Below are 15,534 nucleotides of genomic sequence, written 5' to 3'. Positions count from 1 at the left end.
ATATCATCTCTCCTTACTGCAGTAACTGACTCCTTAACTAATAATGCAATGCCACCTCCTCTTTTACCCCCTCCCCTGTCTCGCCTGAAGATTCTATATCCCGGAATGTTGAGCTGCCAATCCTGCCCTTCCCTCAACCACGTCTCAGTGATTGCTACTATATCACAATTCCACATGTCAATCCTCACCCTTAACTCATCTGTTTTACCTGTAATACTCCTGGCATTAAAGTAGAGGCCATCCAGCCTTGCCTTACTCCCTTGAAACTTAATACAGCTGTATTCCCTCTGTCTTGATTGTTTTACTGTATTATGATGTGTCCCTATTCTGCTAACATTCTGTGCCCCCTCCCCCTGCCAAATTAGTTTAAACTCCTCCCAACAGCACTAGCAAACCCACCCGCAAGGATGTTAGTCCCGCTGTGGTTCAGATGTAGACCGTCCCACTTGTACAGGTCCCACCTTCCCCAGAAACGGTCCCAGTGATCCAGGAATCTAAGACTCTCCCTCCTGCACCAACTCTTAAGCCACATATTCATCTGCGCTATTCTCCTATTTCTGAGCTCGCTAGCACGTGGTACTGGGAGTAATCCAGAGATTACAGTCCTGCTTTTCAGTCTACTGCCTAACTCCCTGAATTCTTGATGCAAGACCTCATCCCTCTTTCTACCTATGTCATTGGTACCAACATGTACCATGACCTCTGCCTTATCACCCTCCCCCTTCAGGATGCCCTGCAGCCATTCAGTGACATCCCGGACCCTGACACCAGGGAGGCAACACACCATCCTGGAGTCATGTTGACAGCCACAGTAGTGCCTATCTGTTCCCCTGACTATAGAATCCCTTATTACTATTGCTCTTCCTCCCCTCCTGTACAGACAGACTGCTTGTTGTGCCAGAAGTTTGGCTCTGTCTGCACTGCCTGGAGGAACCAGCGCCCTCATCAGCCTCCAAAATGGAATACCGATTTGCGAGCAGGGTCCCAAAGTACTCCTGCATTACATGCCTGTTTCTCTTGGGCTGCCTGGTGGTCACCCATTCCCTTCCTTCCTCAAATCCCTTCAGCTGCAGTGTGACCACCTCTCTAAACGTGCTATCCACAATGCTCTCAGACTCGCGGATGCTCCACAGTGTCCCCAGCTGCCATTCCAGCTCTGAAACCCGAGCTTCCAGGAGCTGCAGCTGGACACACATCCTGCACACATGCTGGTCCTGGGTACTGGAAATGTACCCAGTTTCCCACATGGAGCACAAGGAGCACACCACAGCTTTGAGCTCTCCTGCCATGACTTATCCCTTTAAATTAAACCTTTTAAATCAATTACTCTAGGGCCCTTCTTTCCTGATCCTCGTCACTACAGAATATACAAACTATAAACCACAAAATGACCTTAAACTATAAGCGATAAAAGTAGTAAATACCGACCTGACTTTACCCACTACTTACCAGTCACTCCTCTCCCTTGTAGCCTCTGCTGCTGCAGCAGGGCAAGGCCACTCTCTGAAGATTTAAGAAGTTGGATAGCAAAGAAAAAATGCAAAGAGCACCTCTTCCCCTCTGCACCGAATTCCCGCTGTGCACCAAACTGCCAATACCCACACTCACTCTGGCTGTGTCTCACTCAGGATGAGGTCTCTCCCCTGCTCGTGTGCAAATTCACTGATCAATTACAGCATGACAAGTTCACATAGGCCATTTTCCTTATAAATGTGGACACAGCAATTTCTAATATAAATAGAGGGCAAGATTTTGAGTTTGGCTTGCAGGCGCAGTCAGGGGTCCGGGAGCAGCTGGGAAACAGGCGGGCGACTGCGATTGGCACCCCCCCCGACCGCGATTTCACACTGTCTGGCTAATTAACGGCCATCCAGCGTGAAGCGCGCGCTGGTATGGTCAGCGCAGCCTGGGTTGGGAGCGGGGAGGAGGAGGGCGAGCACTGAAGTCAGCGCGGGCGTGGGGGGAGCACTCACAGAAAGCTCCCTGAAGGCAGAGAGCTGCCTCAAGAGAGCTTGAAGACTTCAAAGTGAAGATTTTTAAATCCGGGAAAAAAAAAATGTCCACTCAACACGAGCAGCACAGCCTTGAGCACAGACGTTCTAAAAATTCTGTGCATGCATTTCTATTTTTTTCTAATTTAATAATGGAAACCTCATCCCGCCCTTGGATGAGGTTTCCTGGAAAAACTCAAAGGTTGCCTGGCCGATTCGGCTGTAACGTTGGACGGGCAGTGAAAAAATCCCCATTCGTTGCGCCGTTGATGGGCTTAATGGCTCTCTTAATTGTTGGCGGGTGCGCTGCCGAATCGCGCACGCGCTGACCAAAACACCGCGCGAGTGCGCGATGGCGTTGGGACGCTCACCCGACATCATCGCGCGCAATTTCACGCTTGAGCGCGTCGGCCGCAATGACAGAACGTCCGGTTTTAACGACCCCCCCTGAAGGCTACTTATGGCCTCACTCCCTCCGAGTCAGGAAGCGAACTGATATAAATAAAAAACAGAAAATGCTGGAAAAACTCAGCAAGGCCGGGCAGCGTCTGTGAAGAGAGAAACAGAGTTAACTGATGTTTTTTGTTCAAGCGTCAAAATATTTTGAAAGATTTATCGCGACAATAACTTGCATTTGTATAGCGCCTTTAGTGCAGGGAAACGTCCCAAGAAACTTCACCAGGAGTATTATCAGACAATATTTGGCATCCTACCACATCAGGAGTCATTAGGACTGGTGACCAAAGACTTGGTCACAGAGGTAGGTTTTAAGGAACATCTGTATGTTAAAAGCAGATTTCTAAATGCCAATGACATAAAGGGATATAGGGATGGTGTGAGGAAAAAGGCACTGAAGCGGATGATCAGCCATGATCGTATTGAATGGTGGAGCAGGCTCAATGGGCTGAATGGCCTAGTCCTGTTCCCGCTCCCCTACATTGCTAAGTCTTCAAGGTGGAGAGGTTTAGGGAGGGAATTCCGGAGTTTGGGACCCAGTCGGCCGAAGGCACGGCCGCCAGTAGTGGAGCGACTAAAATCGGGGGGCGGTCAAGAGGCCGGAATTGGAGGATTATCTCAGATATCCCAGAGGGCTGCAGGGCTGGAGGGGGTCACCGGGCTGGAGTGGAGGGGGGGGGAAGCAATGGAGAGGTTTTGTCAGTCCAAATATGGACAAATCGGTTAAGAGAATGAAATAAAAATTCCCGGACACCATCCCGAACCTGAAGTGAATTCAGCTTGATGTTCTGTTTATTTGGTTAGGCGACGTGATGAAACCAGGGTCTTTTTTTTTTTATCCACCACTGTTTCCACTGAGACCTGCCAGTCAATCAATCACTGGAGCGTGACTGGGGTACATGATGTTTGTTTGTTTAGTTAGTTGTTGAGAATATTTAACCAGCTCTGACTCCTCAAGCTTTCAGCGCACGTTCTGTGCAAAGGCCTGGAGCCATGTTTCAGAGCTGTAGCACCTATCACGGGCAGATCAAGCTGCAGAGTGTAACATTAGGCATTCTGATTGTCTCTGCCGCCTTTTAATGCCTCCTTTGCATGTGATGCTGACCTTTGGCTCCAAAGGCCGGGGAGGTGGGGGAGGGATGGGGGGACAGTTAACAGCCTTGCAGTGCCTCATCTAAGTCATCCCGGAAGGCGCCTGGCGGTTAGCTATTCGGCTATTCGACTATGGGGAGTATCGCCTCAGAGTCCGAACCGGCATAACAGAAAGTAGTTTTTTTTTAATCCATTCATGGGATGTGGGCATCACCGGCAAAGCCATCACTTGTTGCTTATCCCTAATTGCCCTTGAACTGAGTGTCTTGCTCGGCCATTTCAGAGGCCAGTTAGGAGTCAACCACATTGCTGTGCGTCCGGAGTCACATGTAGGCCAGACCGGGTAAGGATGGCAGATTTCCCTCCCTAAAGGGCATTAGTGAACCAGATGGGTTTGTTTTTTTTAAACGACAATGGTTTCATGGTCAGCATCACTGAGTCTAGCTTTTCAATTCCAGATTATTAATTGAATTTAAATTCCACCAGCTGCTGTGGTGGGATTTGAACCCGTGTCTCCAGGGCATTAGCCTGGGCCTCTGGATTACTAGTCCTTACCACCACACCACCGTCTCCCCCTATTCAGCCATGAATCCCCCCCACCCCCTTGCTCAAATAGCCTCTCACTGGCTCACCCCGGAATATTGGCTGCTTGAGTGAGGTGCAGCTGTTTAGTTCCTTGTATTTTTTTTCGAAGGTGGGCGGCATGAATAAAGATGTGCAAGAGGAGAACAAATTATTGCAAAGTGCAGCACAGAAACAAGCCTCTCAGATCAACTGGTCCGTGCCAGTGCTTATGCTGCACAGGAGCCTCGTCCCATCCCCCTTCATCTCAACATATCCTTCAACCCTACCTATCAACGTGCCCTTCTATTCTCTCTCATGCTTATGTAACTTCTCCTCAAATGCATTTGTACGATTTACCTCAACTCCTCTTTCTGGTGATGGGTTCCGCATTCTCCCCACGCTCCATGTAAAGAAGTTTCTCCTGAATTCCCCGTTGGATTTACTAGTGATTATCTCATATTTGTGTATTTCTCATATTTATTACAATTGTTTGCCAACGACTGTGCTTTCTTAGTGTACACTCCAGAGGACATCTAACTGCTAAACAAGCCCAACCACAGAATGCTTTGTCCTGACAATAAGTCTGAAAAGGGCGGAGATTTTGTACCTGCTCACAAACTCCAAAACCCCCACGGTTACATCACTAATCCACCCCTCAGCTCAGTTCAGAGGTTCTGCTTTCTTGCGAATATCCTCTCCAACATTGGATGATGAAACCACCCATCATCGGGCAAAAGCAGCTCAGCGTTCAGCAGGCTTACCCTGACACCGCAGGCTTTGGGGGGTAGCCATGGAGTTTGTTCCAAAACAAAGATCAAAGTCTACCAGGCAGCGGTTCTCGCGTCACTTCTCTACGGCTGTGAGGCATGGACAACCTACCAAGTAACCAGGCACATTCCACCTTTGCTGTTTAAGACCCATCTGCAACATCAAGAGGCAAAACAAAATCCCTCACGCCTAAGTTGTTGCAAGCTGCCGCATACCTGGGTCGAACTTGTGGTTCGCGAGGAGAATTCTCGCAAACCAAAGGCCATAGGAACAGCAGTAGGCCATTCGGCCCATCCAGCCTGCTCCGCCATTCAGTGAGATCATGGCTGATCAGCTACCTCAACACCACTTTCCCGAGTTATCCCCACATCCATTGGTGTCATTCGTACCCAGAAATCTATCGATTTCTGTCTTGAATGTGCTCAATGATTGAGCTTCCACAACCCTCTGGGGGTACGAGAATTCTAAAGAGTCATCACCCTCTGAGTGAAGAAATTCCTCCTCACCTCAGTCTTAAATGGCCTGCCCCTTATTCTGAGACTGTGCCCCCTGGTTCTAGACTCAGCAGTCAGGAGAAACATCCTATCCACATCCACCCTGTAAGCATTTTGTAGGTTTCAATGAGATCACCTCTCAGTCTTCAAAACTCTAGAGAACACAGGCCCACTTTCCTCAATCTCTCCTCATAAAACAATCCCATCATCCCAGGGATTAGTCTGGTGAACCTCCGTTGCATTCTGTCTATGGCTAGTACATTCTTCCTTAGATAAGGAGACCAAAACTGTATACAATACTCCAAGTGCAGTCTCACCAAGGCTCTATATAATTGCAGCAAGGCATCTTTACTCCTGTACGCAAATCCCCTTGTGATGTAGGCCAACATACCTATTCTGCAGAAAACAGGAACCCACATCATAGGACATCCCAAACTCAGATGCAAAGACAGTCTGAAAGCCAATCTCAGAGCCTATAAGTTGGATCCCACAAGGTACGAACATAAGAAATAGGAACAGGAGTAGGCCATTCGGCCCCTCGAACCTACTCTGTCATTCAATAAGATCATGGCTGATCTTCTTGTGTTTCGATTTCCACATTCCCATCTAACCCCGATAAGCTATACAAATATGGGAAAAAAACACTGAACAGATACAAACGCAGGAATTTCTGTCATCAAGCAGTCTCAACATTTGTGCAGAACGGAGTCAGCTCTCCACTAAATCAACAAGCCACGCCACAAAGCCAGTGCCTTCACCCACCCCTCTCACACTGACTTCATATGTACACAAAAAATAGGAGCATGAGGAGACCACAGGGCCCATCAAGCCTGCCCCGCCATTCAATACGATCATGGCTGCTCCCCATATCCCTTGATTCCCTTGGAGACCAAAAATCTGTCTAGCCCAGCCTTAAATGTATTCAACTAGACCCTGGTGAGTCTAGAACCAGGGGGGCCACAGTCTCAGAATAAGGGGCAGGCCACATAGGACTGAGGTGAGGAGGAATTTCTTTATTCAGCGGGTGGTGACTCTTTAGAATTCTGGTACCCCAGCGGGTTGTGGAAGCTCAATCATTGACATCCACGAACCCTCTGGGGTAGAGAATTCCAAAGATTCACAACCTTCAGAGTGAAGAAATTTCTCCTCATCACAGTCCTAAATGATCAGCCCCTTATTCTGAGACTGTGCCCCCCCGCCAGTGTTTGAGATTCCCCAGGGGAGACAACCTCTCAGTCTCTGACCTGTCAAGCCCCTTCAGGATAGTGTATGTTTCAATGAATTCGCCTCTCATTCCTCCATACTCCAGAGAATATAGGCCCAATTTACTCAGCCTCTCCTCATAGGACAACTCCCTTGTCCCAGGGACCAATCGAGTGAACCATCGCTGTACCACCTCCAATGCAAGCATATCCTTCCTTAAATGTGGAGACCAAAATGGCACACAGTATTCTGGGTGTGATCTTACCAAAACCGTGTACAAATGTAGCAAGACTTCTTTATTCCTGTACTCCAATCCTCTTGCACTAAAGGCCAACATGCCACTTGCCTTCCTAATTGCTTGCTGTATCCGTGTGTTAACTTTCTGCGTTCCTTGTACAAGCACACCCAAGTCTCTTTGAACATCAACATTTACAAGCTCCGCGCCTTTTAAAAATGCAATTGGGACGGCAAATCAAGACTGATTTAACAGATGAGATGACGCCAACCTAGAGGGTGAACAGTTGGTCTCCATGCTGAACACTCATCTGTCAAAGCCGCAGGAGAATCCATTATCTTATATTTATGACCTTTAGTTTTAGAAGCTCTGTTCTCTGTGTCTACCCTGCCAATTCCTTTCATAATGTTAGAGACTTCTTATCAGGTGCCTTTCAGTTTTCTAGAGAAAAGAGCCTTCTCCCGTTCAGTTGTATCCACTGGAGTTTACTCCACTGGAGACTAAGAGGTGACTTGACTGAAACCTATAAGATCCTGAGGGGTCTTGACAGGGTGGATGTGGAGAGGATGTTTCCTCTTGTGGAAGAATCTAGAACTAGGGGGTCGCTCTTCAAAAATAAGGGGTCGCCCATTTAAAACGGAGATGAGGCGAAATTGTTTCACTCAGAGGGTCGTGAGTCTTTGGAACTCTTCCTGAAAAGGTGGTGGAAGCAGAGTCTTTGAATATTTTTAAGGATGGGGCGGGTAGATACTTGATAAGCAAGGTGGTGGGGGGGGTGATAGGTTATCGGGGGTAGGTGGAATGTAGATTTCAGGTTCCTATCAGACCAGCCATGATCTTATTGAATGGTTGGAACAGGCTCGAGGGGCCGAATGGCCTACTGCTGCTCCTTGTTCGTATGTCCCTGATAGGTGGAACCTCAAGCAAGTGGTACTCACACAAAACAGACTGGGATGTTGAAGGCAGCTGGACTGTGGTCCCCAAGAGGGAATCAGTTAATCAATAGACAAAATAAACAGGCTAAAAGATAGGAGAAGAGAAACAAGGGAAATAGAAGCGGATTGGATTCCTCTAATGGGGGAGCTGGTCAGCACGGAGAACTATGGGCTGAATGCTTGTATCTGTAGCAAGATTTCTGAAGCCATTGTTCTTAAACGTTTGATATTTTACAAGTAATTATTTGTTTATTACTGGGCATTTTCTAAGTCTGCGGGTTAGACTTTGGCTTGGAGCCACTGCCTACAGCTTGGTGTTGAGGTCGTGCAGTGAATCGAGGCAGCGTAGGCTGGATTTCTTCCCCTCTGTGGGTAGGAAACAGAAGCTGGGGCTGTCCCCGCAACCCCCGCCCCCACCCCAAAAAGGGGGAACAGCTCCTCTTTGGGGTTTTCACGCCCCTTAAATCGGCACGGAGACAGGCTCCCTGTCCGATTATGGGGTGGCAGGTGGGCCCTTGAAGCTGGGAGGGCTTTCCAGCTCGAGTGGAGCAGCAGACTGCCATAGAGGGTAAGTAACTGAGGGGGCACTTCAACATGGAGGCACCCTCTTACCAACTTCTTTAATACTTGGAGTAAAAAGCAGATTCCACTGACCAGCCACCACTGTGGGTGGAGTTGGAAGGCGAGAGAAACTCTCTACAGGCGGCCTTTGGCTGCAGGGAGGTAGGCAGGGAGGGCATGTCAGCCTGCCAGGTGCCCACCTTCAGGGAGTTGAATTGCCCCATACTGCATTGGAAAACTGACAGCTGACTGGAATATCCCAGTTGGCCTCTTTTAACTGTGGTTTACGAGGCTCACAATGAGCCTAATTGGTCGGCCACCTCGTGGGGGCGGGTAGCCCAACCGGGCCTCGAAAGGCCCTTGGCAAAAATGGCTGACTAGTGCTGGTATGTTTGGGTCCCATCCACCTCCCGTCCCACCCTCGGTGGGTCCAGCCCTTAGTCGTTTAGTCTCGATACCTTCCCCCACTGCTCACCATGGCAACGGTGATGGGACACTGCCATGGGGGACCTGGACTCTGCCTCAAAAGGCCTTACTCATTGACCACCAACGCAAAACAAAATGGCTGCCCAAGAAAACATAAAATGTTGGGAAAACTCAGCAAGTCCGGCACCACCTGTGGAGAGAGGAACAGATTTAACATTACAAGTCCGTATGACTCTTCTTCAGAGCTGAAGAGAGGTAGAAGTGTGATAGGTTTTATACTGTTGAGAGTGGGGGTGAAGCAGAATAGAAGGTCAGGGATAGGCGGGAGTTCAGGAAAGATTTGACAAAGATGCCATGGACACAAGACAAAGGGAGCGGCAATGATAGTGTTAAAGACTACGGCAAGTGTTAATAGTGGCATAAAGGTCAGATAGCAGAATGTGTTAATAGCAGAACAAGGGTCAACGCTCTCTGAAAGCAAAACGTAAGAAAAGTTACAGACTGGCTCTTGGTGTTGGGTGGTGGGAGGGAGCAGGGTTGGGGAAAATAATCAAAATGGAGGGCAGAGTTCATGGTCTGAAATTGTTGAACTCAATGTTAAGTCCAGAAGGCTGTAAAGTGCCTAATCGGAAGATGAGGGACTGTTCTCCTAGTTTGCGTTGGGCTTCACTGGAACATGTAGCAGGCCAAGGACAGAAATGTGAGCATGAGAGCAAGATGGTGGATTGAAATAGCAAGCGACGGGAAGGCCGGGGTCACGCTTGCGGACTGAGCGATGGTGTTCTGAAAGTGGTCACCTAGTCTGCGTTTAGTCAACTGTGCTGAGTTCCTGAGAAGAAATAAATGATTAAAGAATGTAGGTTTTGCACTTTTCAAATGAATCGATCCCAAGTTATTTTCAGGCAAACCTGCCCTTCGACATTCTTCCAGGAGAAGAACCAACTGTCTTCCTTCTACGCAGGGTTGCCAACTCTCCAGGATTGCCTTGGAGCTCTTCAGATTGCACCTTAATCTCCAGGACACTGCTGCGAGCCAAACCTGGGGCATTAAAAGAAGTTGTGCATTGCTAAAAAAATGTCATTGAATACTGATTATAAAAATGTCGGAGATGTGGTTGGGGGATGGGAAAGGCTGTTTGACGGACAGTCTTGTGTACCACCCCATTGGCTAACAAAGAATTTGTTCGCTTTCCAATTGGCTGGGGGAAGGTGGGTCGCCATGAGGATGATTGTGTCAGGCAACCAATGACGAGAGCGTGGAGGCAGGGCGCTTGGAGGTTGGAGGTCATGCGATGAACTCCCCTCTAACGTGTCCAACCAGACTTGGTACCCCAACTGCTACCACTTTATCATCCAGTCAAGCAAGCCTTGTTTTGGCATCTCATCATAAGGGCAGCCCCTTCAACAATGTAGCACCCCCCTTGTGTGACACCCTGGATGATGCGTGGGTGAAACCCCACAGTAAGCCTTAAGCCCTCTGTCCCAGAAGTCAAAATTTGCCTAATTGAGCCAATAATTTGAGATGAAGCATGGGAAAATGACTGTCAGAAATGGACCAAAGCGTTCTATACATCTGGTATGGGACCATAATTATTTATTAGTATTTTCCTGGCTCTGGTTGTCAAGTAAGGTGAACACCAAATTGGTCCAGAATTGTTAAAATAGGCTTATAAGGATTTCAGTCCCAGTCCATTGTCTCTGTACTGACACTCTCTCATTTTATATTCAGCAATAGGAACCCAACAGAGGGGAAACCCCACTTCCTTGGCCATTGAGCTATTTGAACAGCACTTAGGTGGACACATCCTGCAGGTAAGACACATTTTCCTCAAGTCCCATTCCTTTCACCATTCTTTTGTAGACTGTATCCCAAACCATTAAACCTTGTGGAGAACCTTCGTGACTGTGCACATTTCTGGTCTCCTTATGATAAAAAGCGCTGGAAAAGGTGCAAATGAAAACGATTTTCAAGGATGATGCTGGAACTGAGAGGTTATAACTATCAGGAAAGACTGAGCAGACTGTTTCTTTTCTCTGGAGAAGAAAAAGCTGAGGGGTGACCCAAGAGAGATCTTTAAAACCAGTGGATACACCGTACTTAGATTTCCAGAAGGCGTTTGATAAAATGCCACATCAAAGGATATTGCAGAACATAAAAACTCATGGTGTAGGGGATAACATATTGGTTTGGACAGAAGATTGGCTAGCTAACAGGAAGCAGAGAGTTGGCACAAATGGGTCTTTTTTTGGTTGGCAGGATGTGATGAGTGGTGTGCCACAGGGATCAGTGCTGGGGCCTCAACTTTTTACAATTTATGTAAATGACTTGGATGAAGGGACCGAAGGAATGGTGGCTAAATTTGCTGACGACACAAAGATAGGTAGGAATACATTGTGAAGAAGACGTATGGAGTCTACAAAGTGACATAGATAGGTTAAGTGAGTGGGCAAAGACCTGGCAAATGGAGCATAATGTGGGCAAATGTGAAATCGTTCATTTTGGCAGGAAGAATAAAAAAGAAGCTTAATATCTAAATGGTGAGAGATTGAGGAGCTCTGAGGTTCAGAGGGATCTGGGTGTCCTAGTGCATGAATCACAAAAGGTTAGTATGCAGGTACGAAAGGTAATTAGGAAAGCTAATAGAACGTTATAATTTATTGTGAGGGAATTGATTACAATATTAGGGAGGTTATGCTTCAGTTGTACAGGGCATTGGTGAGACCACATCTGGAGTACTGTGTACAGTATTGGTCTCCTTATTTAAAAAAAGATGTAAATGCGTTAGAAGCAGTTCCGAGAAGGTTTACTAGACTAATACCAGGAATGGGCAGGTTGTCTTAAGAGGAAAGGCTGGACAGGCTAGGCTTGTATCCACTGGAGTTTAGAAGAGTGAGAGGCGACTTGATTGAAACCTTTACGATTCTGAGGGGTCTTGACAGGGTGGATGTGGAGAGGATGTTTCCTCTTGTGGGAGAATCTAGAACTAGGGGTCACTGTTTAAAAATAAGGGTTCACTAATTTAAGACAGAGATGAGGAGAAATGTTTTCTCTCACAGGGTTGAGAGTCTTTGAAGCTCTCTTCCTCAAAAGGTGGTGGAAGGAGAGTCTTTGAATATTTTTAAGGCAGAGGTGGATAGATTCTTGATTAACAAGGGGGTGAAAGGTTATTGGGGGTAGGCAGGAATGCGGAGTTGAGGTTACATTCAGATCAGCTCAAGGGGCCAAGTGGCCCACTCCTGCTCCTAATTTGCACGTTCGTATGTTTGATGGGATTTGCTAGGCTGTTCGTTGAGAAGATGTTCCCAATAGAGAAAACAAAACTCAAGGCCATCAATATAAGACAGTCACTAATGAATCCAACAGGGAATTCGGGAGAAACTTCTTTACCCAGAGAATGGTGAGAAGTGGATCTCGCTACCATAGGGAGTGGTTGAGGTGAATAGCAAAGATAAATTCAAAGGGAAGCTGGATAAGTACAGGAGGGAGAAAGGAATAAAGAGATATACTGATAGGGTGATAGGGCCACTGGTGGAGATGTGTGGGAGACTGTCCCCATGAGTGGGCAGGGGCAAGAGACATGTTTGAAGTGGTGCATTGTGCCTACCCTGCTCTAGCCATACTGGTGTGGTGCCCTCCTGCTGATTCCACCCTTGAAGGGTCAGTGCTGGAGAGCCCCTTTGGGTGCCAGGTTCATTACCAAAGGAACTTCAAAGCAAATCTCCCTCCTGATAATGCAGCTCCCGCATACTGTCAGATAAAACAGCCTGTCGTGACAATTTACCCAATGTCCAATCACTATTTACATAGAAATATTGTTGAAAAAAGAGACATGCTGTTAAAGCTTTTCATCTCGTACTCATCAGGACAGATGCAAGAATGCCAAATTTCAAAGGGAGCAATAATTTATACTATTTACACTACATGAGAAAATGGTGCTGCTGGTTGGCAAGTTGACTCTGATTGGTCGAGGTGTTGCCATGGAGAATGCAACAGGGAACTATTGTCCCCCAGGCTTCTGTTTAATTTTTAAAAGGTGCAATGCCTGGACATGTTCCTTTTGCCTGAAGAGGACAGGTGCCTGCATGCGAATCTACGTAGCTTCTAGCAAGCATAAGCGAGCCACATTGCGAGCCAAACTGATAATCTTAAATTGGTTTTTAATGTACTTCTTGGCACACTCAGGATTGTTCAGCAAGTGCTGACCAATCACGGAATCACATTGCGCGTTTGGCACGAATTTTTCGCTCGGCGGGCGGGCGTGCACCCGACACACTCGAGCGTAAAATGACGCGCGATGACATTGGGCGAGCACCCCAACATCATCACGCACTCGTGCGATATTTCGGACAGCGGGCACGTGCAGGAGTCGGCAGCCCGTCCGCCGACAATTAAGCAGCCTATTAAGGCCCTTAATCAACTAATTGATTGGAACTTTTCGCTGCCCGTCCAACCATTCAGATGGGAGAAAAGGCTGAGCAGCCTTTGCATTTTTTGTGAAACCTCATCCACGGGCGGGATGAGGCTTTGGCCAGTGATCAAAAACTTTTCACACTCATATTTAACATGTCCCTGCTCATGTGACAGAGTCACATGAGAGGTCACGATTTCATTATTGTAAAAGTCTTTTTTTTTTATTGATAAAAATCTTCAGCTCCCCAGGGAAGCTCTGTGCCCCAGGGAGCTTTTACTGCGCACGCCCACTAACTTCAGCACTCGCGCTCCTCCCTCACCCCCACCCCCCCCAACCCCGGCAGTGCCGCGCGTTTCACGCTGGTTGCCCATCGATTGGCCAACCCGGTCAGGGGTCCCGATTGTGGGCGGAGGTCGGTTTCCCGGCTGCTCCCGGGTCCACCCATTGTGGGCAAAATTCCGCCTTGTGTTTTGAGTTTTGCAAACGCGGATTGGTTGAGGATGGTCAGTACTCTGCCTACTGCAAACAGCGGGAGGGATGTGCTGCTTGATACGATCCGCCGATCATTGGGATGTATGGCCTAAGTAACCGGAATCGCACTGGCACCGAAATTCATCGACCACATTACTCATTTGTGAGGTAGGCGGTATATCTGTTTGGCTTGATGGTGACATCCTGTTGGTGGAAAATACCACTCCTGTTGCGACGGCACACGACAACAGCATGAAACAACTAGCTCCACCTGTTTCTCAGATTTACATGTTAGAAATGTGACGCTGAACTTTTAAGGAATCGCTGGTCAGGCCGGAGTATTGCGTCTAAATTCGGCCACCACACTTCAGGAAGGATGTCAAGACCTGAGTGAGATTACAGAGGGGATTTACTAGAACGGCACCTGGAATAATTCCAATTTCTTTATTCTTTCATGGGTTGTGTCTGTCGCTGGCAAGGGCCAGCATTTGTTGCCCTCCCCTAATTGCCCTTGAACTGACGGGCTTGCTCGGCCATTTCAGGGGGCAATTAAGAGTCAACCACGTTGATGCGGCTCTAGAGTCACATGTAGGCCAGACCAGGTAAGGACGGCAGATTTCCTTCCCCACAGTGCACTAGTGAACCAGATGGATTTTTACGGCAATCGATGATAGTTTCATGATCACCATCACTGAGACTAGCTTTCAATTCCAGACGTTAATTAATTGAATTTAAATTTCCATCAGCTGCTGTGGTGGGATTTGAACCCATGTCCCCAGGGGATTAGCCTCTGGATTACTAGTCCAGTGACATTACTATTACCACGACACCACTGTCTCCCCCCTGAATGAGGCACTTCAGTTACATGGAGACGCTGGGATTGTTCTCCTTAGAACAGAGAAGGTTATAGGGTGATTTAATCACGGCGTTCAAAACCATGAGTGGTTTTGCTCAAGTAATTAGGTAGAAACGGCTTCCATTAGCAAGAGGGTCGGCAACCAGAGGACACAGATTTAAGATAATTGGCAAAAGAACCAAAAGAGAGATGAGGAGGATTTGTTTTATGCACTGAGTCGTTTTGCTCTGGAATGCATTGCCTGAAAGGATGCTGGGATAATAATTGGATAAATACTAGAAGGGGGAGAAATTGTGAGGCTTATGGGGAAAGAGAAGGGGAGGGAGGCTACTGTACTTAAATGGCTGGTTCAAAGAGGTGTCACAGACACAAAGGGCTGAATGGCCTCCAGCTGTGCTCTACATTACAACAGCAGCTACCCTTCAAAAGCTCTTCATTGGCTGCAATCCGTCATGGATGCGGGTTGTGAAAGGCGCTATATAAATGCAAGTTGTTCTTTTCTCCATGATTCGATGACTCTAAGATTGAGTATTTTTTTTTAAAACAGAAAGAAAAATAGAAAGGATTGTGCCTTCTCTCTCTTACTAATTTTTTTTTTTCTCTCTTACACCCTGAACTTTTCCCTCTCGTGAAGGACAGCTGGTAAATGCACAACCCTGTGGGGTTTTGAGCAGGAATGTACCAGGTTTGGTACCATGTTAAATGCTTGTAGTCAGCCACCAAGGCTGACAAGGGGAATAATATCAGGCCACAGAGGGTAGTGGGGACTGAATAGAAACAGAATAAAGCAATGCAGAACTCCAGTGCAGCACTGAGAGAGTGCTGCAGTGTCAGAGTGCCATCTGTCAGATTGGAGGTTAAATCCTGGCCAGCAAACCATCCATCGCATCATTTAAAAGAAAGAAAGAAAGAACTTGCATTTATCTAGCACCATTCATGAACATGGCATTTTAGAGCCAATGACTCCCTTTTGAAGTGTGGTCACTGTCGTAGCGTAGGAAACACCACAGCCAGTTGCACACAGAAAGCTCCCCCAGACAGCAATTAAATAAACCACCAGGTCATGTTTTT

General features: G+C 47.4%; 1 protein-coding gene across 1 annotated transcript in view; it reads left to right on the top strand.

Moving 5' to 3' along the window:
• npas1 (neuronal PAS domain protein 1) overlaps positions 1 to 15,534 on the top strand; it is a 414,556-nt gene that overhangs the window by 233,150 nt on the left and 165,872 nt on the right. The window contains exon 4 of the mRNA XM_078533317.1: positions 10,454 to 10,536. Within this exon, the coding sequence (XP_078389443.1) occupies positions 10,454 to 10,536 (83 nt within the window). The remainder of the gene's footprint in view (positions 1 to 10,453; positions 10,537 to 15,534) is intronic.

The sequence above is a fragment of the Cetorhinus maximus genome, chromosome 32, assembly GCF_964194155.1.
Source record: "Cetorhinus maximus chromosome 32, sCetMax3.hap1.1, whole genome shotgun sequence".
NCBI classification, from domain to species: domain Eukaryota; kingdom Metazoa; phylum Chordata; class Chondrichthyes; order Lamniformes; family Cetorhinidae; genus Cetorhinus; species Cetorhinus maximus.
This window is presented reverse-complemented; position numbering and strand designations above follow the sequence as displayed.